The following is a 10,686-nucleotide window of genomic DNA, read 5'->3' as shown; positions in this document are numbered from 1 at the left end:
TGTGTGTGTGTGTGTGTGTGTGTGTGTGTGTGTGTGTGTGTGTGTGTGTGTGTGTGTGTGTGTGTGTTGCATTACCAAAACAATGAAAACAACCCAGCCTGATTGGGACAGTATTTGCTTCATAATCAATTCTGATTTGGTATCAGTTCTGTTGCTATTCTGGATCAATCCGGCCACCTCTACTGCTTCCTTCCTTCAGTAAACAACGGCTGCAGTTAAAGATGATGGGAAAGCAAGAGTAACATTAATTAAATTATTAATTATTAACCTTCAGGAAATAGGAACAAGTTTAATTTATTAGCAGACTTTAAAAACCTTCCATAAATGCAAAAACAGGCTAAACTCTCCAGGTTTCTTTTTCTTATTTAATTCACTTCACCAGTTTTATTTTACAACACAGCTGCATTGAGAACCCAGCACCAGTCATCACAGGTGTGTGTGAATAAAAGAGCTCCAGCACTCAAATGATTATTATTTTACCTATGATTAATCGCGGATTATGTCCGACGGTAATCGGATAGAAGGGAGGGATTGTGTTCCCAACAGGAAGTGTCCCTGTTTACCTGCTGTGGCCTAACGCTGAGGAAATCAATCACCACACAAGGTTTTTATTTAACTCTTAATAAAACGTTTTAGCAATGTGAAAAACTTTTACAGGAATACTTTGTTTAATGTGACTGAAAATAAGGTAAAATTCAGAAAATATGAATTATTGTCAATCCTCAGATTTATTTGTGTCTTATTGTTTTTGGGTTTAGGAAACAACGAGACACAAATAAATATGACCTTGTAATATTTACAGAGTAAACCAGAAATACATTTTTAAGCTCAAATTATTTGAATGAATATATTTAGCTCTCAAGCTATTTTGCTAACTAAAATATATTTTTTATCAAAATAGTTTGTTTGGAGATAAATATTTAGTTTGTAAACATAATATTTACCTAAATATGAAGCTAATTGTGCTAATTAAATAATTACTTTGAAACAGAGACAGTTGTAAATGAATAAATGACATAGTGAAAATGACATTTTCCCTTTTCTGCTTACTAACTCAAATTATTGCTGCTAATTTTTCACTGTGTAATTTTACAAACAGCAGACAATAAAACCTGTACAAAATAAGTAGAAATCCATCCATTAACAAAAATAAAAAATAAAATACGAAAAGAAACCAACTTGACTTACAATAAAACTACACTCATGTTTACTGTATTTATTTTAACAAAAGACGAAATCAAGTTGGTGGTTAACATCAGTCCAGCAGCGTCTGTCTCTATACATTAAACAAAATAAAATAAATAACCCTAAACAAATGACAGAGCAATGACTCCCAGCAGTTAGCAGCGGCTAACGATTATAAAGTTAAACATATATAAAATGCACATTAATAATGATAACAGTTAAAAACGTATACAAAACACGAAACACTGTTAGATCAATTCTGTCTAAAAAAAATACATGTTAAAATGCAATAATTGTAAAGAAAACACAGAGTTAATCCTAATACGTACCACAGTTACCAAGGGCAACAAGGAAAAAGGGGCGGAGCTGTCAGTTACTGGTTGCTATGGTAACCACCAACCGTCAAGACCAGCGTAACGGAGCTTAGTACAGCGACAATAAAAGTCTGGAGAAACAATTTATTGACTAAACAAAACAACTTCGGAGAACAAATAAACAAATTTTGACAAACGTCACACCCACCGTACTGTCAAAATAAAATCCTGTTACACACACTTTGGTCTCCAGCCTTTTAATTTGGCAGAAATCCTCACAAAGGTTCATTTTTCCCTTTAATTATGAGGGAAGCAGTCAGACACGCTGACAGCAGCAGCTGATGTTTTATTCAGTCGTTTTTCTCAGCCACATTTAGATCCAGTTTGGTTTTTATAACATATAGCAAAGCTCAGCTGAAGAAAGAAGGAAGTTTTAAAGGCTGTTTCAGAGCGGCGCACACATGGGAAACATCCAACAGGTTGAAAGGTCAACACAGGGAGATATAAGCTTAGAGTCCATTAGTGGATTATAACCATAAACACTCGGTGGCTCCTGCATCTCCCTTGGATTAAAGAGAGAGAGAAACACGGAGAGGCAGGCAGGCTGCATGACAGGGACCGTAATCTGACGCAAACTCCACGGCAGAGACGTGGAACCCTGAAGGAGCTGCGATCGACCCGAACTCTGAGATCTGAGGTGATCTTCCTCACCTGGAAGCTGCGGACGGTAGGTTGGCTCAGAGATTTAATCTGGAATATCACAGGAGTGACAGATTGGGAGCAATGCTGCCTTGCAGAAGGTTCTGGGTTCGAATCCCAGCCTCTGGTCTTTCTGCGTGGAGTTTGCGTGTTCTCCCTGTGCATGCATGAGTTCTCTCTGGGTACTCTGGATCCCTCACACAGACATGACTGCTAGGTTAAACCACAAAATCAAGTATATTTGGTTATAATTATGTAATCATATTACACTGACAGATTATTTCACTTATAACTTTTCCTTCAATATTAAGGAAGTATTTACTTAAAACAAGAACCTGTTTCTTGCTTAAATGTTACTTGTCTTATTTAAAGTGTACTCACTAAAAATTAGGACCAAAATACTACGTAAGATTGAGTGTTTTGCAGTGTAATTGGTTTTAGGTGTGAGTGTCCATGTGTGATGAACTGGACCTGTCCACAGTGTTTAATTATTGATGAAGACTCTGCAAGGATAAGTGCATATAGATAATGAATGGATGGGGTTTTATGTTTGCATTCATCTATTAAATCTGTGCAAACTGATCAAAAAAGGTGAAAAATCACTTGCATAAATCAATATTTAAGTAGGTTTCTCTTACTTTCTCATATTTCTTGCTTTTCTAGTTCCTCATTTGATCCAAAAAGCAGGTAAAATCTAGTCGTGTTGCCATCCTCGTTTACTGTTGTGCAAGTTTAATTCAGTTATGGTCCGCGTTTGTGTGTGTGTGTGTGCGCGCGTGTGTGTGCAGGAAGCATGGACGTGGACATGGAGGGGATTATCCAGTGCATCAAGCAGGGGGATGAGAACGGCGTTCAGATGCAGCTGCAGCAGTTCAACAAAGAGGTAACGCCGCCGATTCCTCATGCATGAGTGATTTCTGATTTTAAAAAAGCCTTTATTTTTATTGTGTGACTGCGTTGATCTGCAGTACGCCCAGTGCTTCTTCTTTGATGCCGACGAGAGGGAGAGGAAGAGGGTGAGCTCCTGCTGCGCCTGGAGAAAGTTTCGGCTCACATCCTTCAGTTAATCGCTCTCCACCTCCACCTCCACGCCGTCCTCGCTCCCCCGCCTCCACCCCACAGTCTGGCTGTGATTAGTAATTCTGCTGCATCAGTCGTTCCTGATCCTCTGCCTGCTCAGGCAGATTGAGTTCAGACGCAGCCACTGCAGACCTGTTAGATTAAAAGGGGGTTTTCAGGGATTTCACTGTAGGTTCAGGTCCTGAAAATAACGTGTTTGTTTTAAGCAGAGGTGTCAAAAGTATTCACATTCTAGCCACGGGTGTCAAACTCGAGGCTCATGGGCCAAATCCAGCCCGCCGTAGCTTTTTATGTGGCCCTCTAGATTCTAGACTAAATGCTAAGTGTACTTAAACATTTTGTTATACATCAAATTAATGCCATTTTTATTTGCTTACTACCAAATTCCATCAATCAGTCCCTCCAGTGTCTTGAGAATTATTGTGAAGATTCACACAAAATCAGCAAATCCCCCGCACTTTTAAGCATCTTTATTATACTTTTCAACTACAGAGGTCACCATTTATCACCTGTGCCATATTTTGCTACTTTTCTAGAGTCCTGCACCAGGAAGCAGTGCTGCATAGCTGACTCTCCCTTACCATAGACCAGAAAAAGAGGTCCAGTTTTAACTGTTATTTTTACAGTCACTGCTAATAGAAGCTTGTTTTTTTACTTTGTTGCTTGTAGATTTTAAATGTTTAGCCCCTGGTTTCTGGCTGCCACCTACTTTTCATGTTAAAGTATAATTTAGCTTTTATAAGATATATTAGACAACATTCTTTGTTGATATATTTTCTCCTCCTTTCCTCTGTCGCTGCCTGTAAAAATGGATTATTTGATTCTCCAGCAAAGAAAACTAGAGGAGGTAAAGTTCTGCCAAAGTTTGCTTCCTGCAGTTCGCTGTTTTGTGGAAACTAAAAGTTGGAAAAATGTGTTTTATTTATTCCTTCCACTGTTTTATCAGTTCAGGAAGAATAAAGTGAGGGACTTTGCTGATTCTGACTCCGACATCGACGACTTTGAGCAGGAAGATCGAGGCCTGATCCTCAGACAGGTAACATCTGATGAGCCGCAACAAACACATTTATGGGCTATTTATGTAAAACACATTAAAAAGATTTCATTATTGCATACAGTCTGTTGTTAAGAAATCCACAATGTCAAGTGCAAAATAATTGTTTTTTAATTTTTAAAAATAGTTAAAGATAAAAACTTTTTTTTTTTTTTTTTTTTTTTACAGAATTTGAATTATTTTTTTAAATTTAAAAATACATTTTTAAATGATTTTGTATCACCCAGCTGTCTGCAACCTTTACAAACTAAAGAGTTATTTTGCTCTCAGGCCAGACAAATAAAACACGTTCAGCTGCAAATGTCACAACTTTAAAAAAAAACAAAAAAACATTTTATTTATATTTTTAGGACTTAGAATAAAGATAAAAGAAGACACATATTTTTTTTTTAATAAGCACATAGATTGTAAATTACTGGTAGTTTTTGTGTCATTTTTTGTTAAATTAAGTGCAGAATAATTTTTTTTAATTGTTGAAAGCCTGCTTTTGTAATTATATTTGCATTGCATAAAACATTAACTGGTTCTTTTTAACTTTTAGAGTTTTTAAGAGCCACTTTGTGGCTGCAGAACAGATGAATAAAGATTGTTTGGCGTACAGCAGTCATGCCTCTGGTGCCGGAGAGTCAAACTCATTTTCATTTTGGGCCAAATCGAAAATCTGAATGTTGCTAAAGGGCCGGCTGTGCCAGAATCTATTGATAAAACCCATTAAACTGTTAAAATATCAATAAATAGCCGTTTGTTTCAGCATTCAATAAGTGTTTCTTAAAATTAAACGATATTGAACGTCTCTCCGGGACTTTGTGATTGTTTTTGTGTTGTTGTTTTTTTTATTTAGAAATGTTTGTAAGGATGTTTTATGATATTTGTGCTAATCTATGATGCTAAATGTGACTTTTGTTAATCGCCGTAACTATCACAGACTACAACTTGACATCAAGTGAGGCTGAGGCAGCGATCACTTAAACCCAAAGATTTTGGCCAGTTTGGAGAAAAATTAGCATTAAATCTGTAAAAAAAAAAATTTGTTTTTGTGTGAATTTTGCATGACTTTTGTAGATTTGCAAAAGAAAACTGCTGGCGGGCCAGGTTTGGTCCCCAGACCTTGAGTTTGACACCTGTGCTGTAGTGGTTTTTGTATCAGGATGTCAAGTCTGTCCAATATGTTGAAGTTTCCATCTCTGTTTACAAATGTTTCCGATTCCTGGCTGCCTGTTGATGGTTTTCTGTCTCCCTCCTCAGAATCTATCCGTCGTCATTGTGAGGTTCATGAGGTCAGGGGTGAAGCGCAGTCTGCTGAGAGTCTCTCTGCACTCACTAAGGATCCTGACCAGGGACAAAAAGATCCTGGGCCATCTGGTGACTGACGGCACTCTGCTGACTTTGGCCAAGTTGGCCGGCCTGACCACAAACGACGCCAGCGAGGAAGGCAACGACCCCGACTCTGATTTCTACGACAACATCATCGCCTCCCTCGCCGAGGCCAAACTGCTGCAGGGCTGCGCTGAAGAGGACGGCGGCGAGGGCGAGGGCGAGGCCCTGGACCCCACTGAGGCGTTTCCTGCAGTGGACGAGGACTCCAGGAGCGTCACCAGCGGCGGCGACCTGGACAGCAACAGCTGGTTCGGCAGCCACAGGACCAGCATCAATGAAATGCACAGAGGGAGCATCCATCAGAAGGTGCTGGAGCGGGGAAGGAGAGACCGCAGAGAGAGCAAGATGGAGGCGGAAGGAGAGGTGGAGGAGGAGGAGCACGGGGAGGAGGCGCTGAGGAAAGAGGCCATGAAGGTTCTGTGTAACATGGTGTACAACAGCACCTGGGCTCAGGAGAGGTTCAGCGCGCTCAGGTGGGTCCAACGCTAACTTCAGGAAAGGCTGAGAACAAAAACAAAAATTATTTACATACAACCGCCATCTCAAAAACAAAACCAAAAGTTTCACAGCATCTCATTAATTCATCATGCACACTGGGCGAACGTCCGCTAATAGTAGCGCTAATAGTAGCGCTAATGTTTCATTTAGTGCACTTTCCTTCCCCTACATTTATATTTACAGACAAAGTCTACATTTTCAATTGGATAAAGTGGAGGTTTTGATTATCAGCTGTGGCAGCTCTCTTCCTCTTACGGTTTTTTTAAAATAAAACTTTATTGAGCAAGTGGCAAGTGTACAAGAGGTCCACAGAAAAATAAAACACTTGCAGGAAAAAAAACCCCCTCAACAGCCAGAGGTGTTAATTAAACACTGACAGTTTTAAATCTACCAGAGATGTAACTAAACGTTTTCCCGCTTATGGTTTCAGGCTTCTGAGCGGCCTCATTGAGTGTCTTTCCTCCAGTGTCAGCTGGTCGTCTCCCTCCAGTGTTCAGTTTTACGAGCTTCGCCTCATGTTCCTCATCACCGCGCTGAGACCCGAACTCAGCACTCAGCTCAAACAGGTACATCCGTTTATGTAAAAGCCCCGACGTAAGGACAGACGCCTCATGGACCGCTCTCGCCTGTTGTCGCTGACGGGATTTAGGGCGGCCATCTTGGAGCGGTCGGCCGCTCCACTTAGCGTTATGTGTTTAGCAGCACAATGACGTATCAGCGCATTTAATCGATCATAACACGCTTTTTTTTGTTACTGGAAACCATATTCAAACAGCTGTCACAGCTGCATTTATAAACAATTGTATTTTAAGTATTTTAGATTCATCAAGTCGTTTTGTATCCTTGAAGATACAAAACGACGCCTAAGCTTTCTTTTAACTTATCCTTGAAGATACTTTTGTATCCTTGAAGATACAAAACGACCAAAACAAGACCAGAAGAAAAACAACAGGCCGGAAGTTCAACCAGACGAGACTTTTTCTTGCATGGAGGAACTGAAGATCTGTTCTTCTTGCTTTCACCAAGATCAAACCCAATACATTCATGTAGCCCAACATGACTCATGCGTGTAGTGAATCCAAGATCTGTTGTGGTTGCTGTGAAAAAAGATCAGGCCATCTATGTTTAGTCTTTTTCTAAAACTGCACAAATTATGCAAATTGGTAAAAAAGTAACCTTAAGCAATGCCTCATATTGAGGATTCTTGTGTCAGTGGACATGAGAACCTCCCAGCTTAGCCTGCAGGCAGGGGGAAGCATAAACCCTGTGGCCCGCCAAGCTTTTAAGACCCTGGGTAAACCCTGACTTCTGTCTCTATTTCTAAGTCGTCTTCAGGCTGATCTGGGTCCGATCCCTCCCCTAGGGGCCGTTTGACACTGGAGACCCCACCCAGATTCATGGAGCCCCTGACAGCTCCGAGGATCCCACTCAAACCCCTCCACCACGATAAGGCGGCAGCCCACGGAGGGGAAAAATAAAACCAGACACTGTTATTAACTGATCAGGAGAGGCCTGAAGGTGGCAGTCTAGAGATGGATCTGGCAGCTGTCAATGTGTTGGTTCTGTTGCAGCGAAACCAAGATGTGTTCTTGTTGCTGTGAAAATGAATGAGGCCCCCTACTTTTATGTAGTCTTTTCAAAAACTGCCCAAATTATGCAAATTGGTTAAGCAATGCCTCATATTGAGGATTCAAATGGTGACAGTGGAGAGGAATAAATTCTGTTTAACAGGAAGACTTCCTAACAAAGCCAACACTGCACCAACTATTTAAATAAGTTAAAAGGAAAGCTTAGGCTTTTCCTCCTGTTGAGGATCCATGAGGTGATGTCAGGTTGGCAAGAAGACTACCAAAGAAAGCCAACATTGCACCATTTATTTAAATTTGATCAAATAAAGTTAGTTACTTTAACCTGTTTTTTTTTATGGCTGTTAAATTCTCAAAAATGTTGCATTGAGTCTGTATTTTTGTTCTTTTTTCCAGAACGTCAACTTTCAGTACCTGATAGTTATTTAACATTTTTGTCTATTAAAAATTGTGACAAACAGTTTAAAGAGAAAACAAAAATGGGAAATTTAAAGGGTTATTACTGAACAAGAACTTAAAGATGACAGGGGCAAACAATTTCCACTTTTATCTATATTACATAAATGCAGAGAAAACTGTGAATGTACCTCTGAATGGTAAATGAACACGTTTACTCTGTGAGACGTTCAGGTGCAGMTAACCTCCTCACTCTCTCCCTGTTTTCCTMCTCCAGGAGGGAGGCGTTCCCATCCTCACGGCAGCCCTGGAGAGCTGCCTGGAGGTGCAGTGGAAGGAGCAGTATGAGTGTGTGCTGGAGCCCGCAGCACCACCCATCTCTCTGGAAGCCTCGCAGCGCATCGTGGAGATCCTCAAAATCCTCTTCAACATCACCTACAGCACCCACAAGCAGGAGCCAAGCGAGGTCAGACGCTGTGCGGGTTAAAAGGAAGGGGGAAGTGTGTATTTAAGGTTTTTTTTGGGAGTATTTTAAAGCTACAAGCTCTGCAGAAATATCATGATTATATATATCTGTGGTCAGATTTTTGTTCTGTTTAATTTTAATTATTTTTTTAATCAAGATATTGCAACTTTTTACCTTTCAGTTGCATCTTACACGTAAAAGTTTGTTTCTAGAGAGAGAGAAATGAGTTGTTCGGTTGTGCGTGCAGGACGACGCGGCTCTTTACCGACACCTAGTGGCCATTCTGCGCCTCTGCTTGATGAGGAAGTGTTTGCTGCCTGAGGACACGGACGAGCTGCAGGGGTGAGGAGAAACGTTCCCAGCTGCTCCCAAAATAAATAAATGATCACATGAATAAAATAGGACGGACGTTTTTATGTACAGCACAGATATGAACAAGTTGGATGAGAGAAATTTAGTATCTAAAATGATCTGATAAATGCTTTCTAAACAGTTAGTAATTCTCAGGGATAGCATAGCACGTTTATTGTTACAAAAAAGAATATATTTGCATTAATTTCTCTTTTTTAACTAAATACATATAGTTGAAAGAATACAACATGTTCCAAATTTATCCCACATTACATAATATGCAAAGTTTTGCATAATTTTTTATAAATAAAAAATGTTATAGAACTATATATAAGAATATATATATAAGATATAAATATAAAAATAATATATAATATCTAATTTAATTTATATATAATATATACAATTTTAATATATAAATTTATATATAATATATACAATTTTCTAATTTATATATAATATATAAAAATAATATAGATAAATATAAAAATAATATCTTATAAAAATATATAAGAACTATATTTTTATTTTTGGTTTTAATGGTTTGAAAACAAAGAAAAATGAAAAAAAAAACTTTGCAATGACGTGGTAAGAAACAGTGTGTTGGAAAATGATATAAAAATCATTTGGTTCCTCTAAAGTTTATATATTCGTAACTATATCTATATCTATATATATATATATAGATATATATAAATATTATCCATTTCAAACACACATATATGTGTGCTTGAAATGGAAATTAAAATTATTTGGACACACAAAACTTTCCTAGTTTCCACCTTATGACAAGAAAATGACCTACAAGTTTTGCTAGTTGTCTTAGTCATTGTTTTGTAGATATTTTGTGCCATAATGTTTTTTTATTCCATCAAAAAAAAAATTGACAAACTGTTCAAACCTGCATTTGTTAATATATTTTTAGTTGGTTCTTTATTACTTTTTACCAAAGTTATTAAGCTCAGTTAATTAGAGCAGTGTTTTTCAACCTTTTTTGAGCCAAGGTACGTTATTTTAATTGAAAAAATCTCGAGGCACACCACTAACCAAAAATGTAAACAAAGATACTCTGTAGATGCCTATATTACATATATAGTCATTCTTATCAAAGTCTCTTGAATAGGAATCAAATAAACACAAAAATGCATTTGTATCACATTTTACATTTCTTACTTCAAATTGCACTTAACATGTCCACTTCAAAAATACCCCTGAACAGTGCCACAACACTGGTGTTAAATTTAAAGAAGTTGTAGAAAACTTCAAACTGTTTTACAAACTAATCCACAAGCATTCTTTTAGCCGGAATACAGAAAATAATTCTTATTCTGAAAGAAGCAATAATATTTGGGAAACATTTCACTTCATATTCACTGTTACAATATGAAGAGTTGCATGTACAGAATGTCAAAATCTGTATATTTTACCCACCTAGTGTGAAACCTGTGCATGTTTGGATGAAAACAGCTGATTTCCTGGCAGAAATTGAAGAAAGACAAAGCTCTTCCTCAACATCTCTGTCTCTCTCTGGTTTTAGTTTTTATAGTAGCCAGACTAGAGAAGCTCAATTTCACACAGATATGTTGTGGGAAATGGACCCATGTCCTTTTCAACCCAACTACTGCTGAGCTTCACTGTCTTTTCCATCACTGTGATTCAATGCTCTCACCGCTACCTGTA

The 10,686-nt window shown here is 38.3% G+C and overlaps 1 protein-coding gene across 2 annotated transcripts in view; it reads left to right on the top strand.

Moving 5' to 3' along the window:
- The first annotated feature begins 1,769 nt into the window (after positions 1–1,769).
- Positions 1,770–10,686, top strand: part of LOC103481248 (synembryn-A) — a 12,878-nt gene continuing 3,961 nt past the window's right edge. The window contains exons 1-10 of one of the 2 annotated variants that reach the window (XM_017301703.1): positions 1,771–2,226; positions 2,862–2,885; positions 2,987–3,081; positions 3,167–3,214; positions 4,108–4,125; positions 4,225–4,314; positions 5,578–6,182; positions 6,638–6,773; positions 8,467–8,655; positions 8,903–8,997. In XM_017301703.1, the coding sequence (XP_017157192.1) occupies positions 2,992–3,081; positions 3,167–3,214; positions 4,108–4,125; positions 4,225–4,314; positions 5,578–6,182; positions 6,638–6,773; positions 8,467–8,655; positions 8,903–8,997 (1,271 nt within the window). In that variant the 5' untranslated portion in view covers positions 1,771–2,226; positions 2,862–2,885; positions 2,987–2,991. Of the gene's footprint in view, positions 2,227–2,861; positions 2,886–2,986; positions 3,082–3,166; positions 3,215–4,107; positions 4,126–4,224; positions 4,315–5,577; positions 6,183–6,637; positions 6,774–8,466; positions 8,656–8,902; positions 8,998–10,686 lie in introns of both variants that reach the window. The other variant, XM_008436615.2, reaches the window with a different exon arrangement.

This window comes from Poecilia reticulata, linkage group LG19, assembly GCF_000633615.1.
Source record: "Poecilia reticulata strain Guanapo linkage group LG19, Guppy_female_1.0+MT, whole genome shotgun sequence".
NCBI lineage: Eukaryota > Metazoa > Chordata > Actinopteri > Cyprinodontiformes > Poeciliidae > Poecilia > Poecilia reticulata.
The sequence above is the reverse complement of the archived record's forward strand: the minus strand, read 5'-3'. Positions and strand labels throughout refer to the sequence as shown.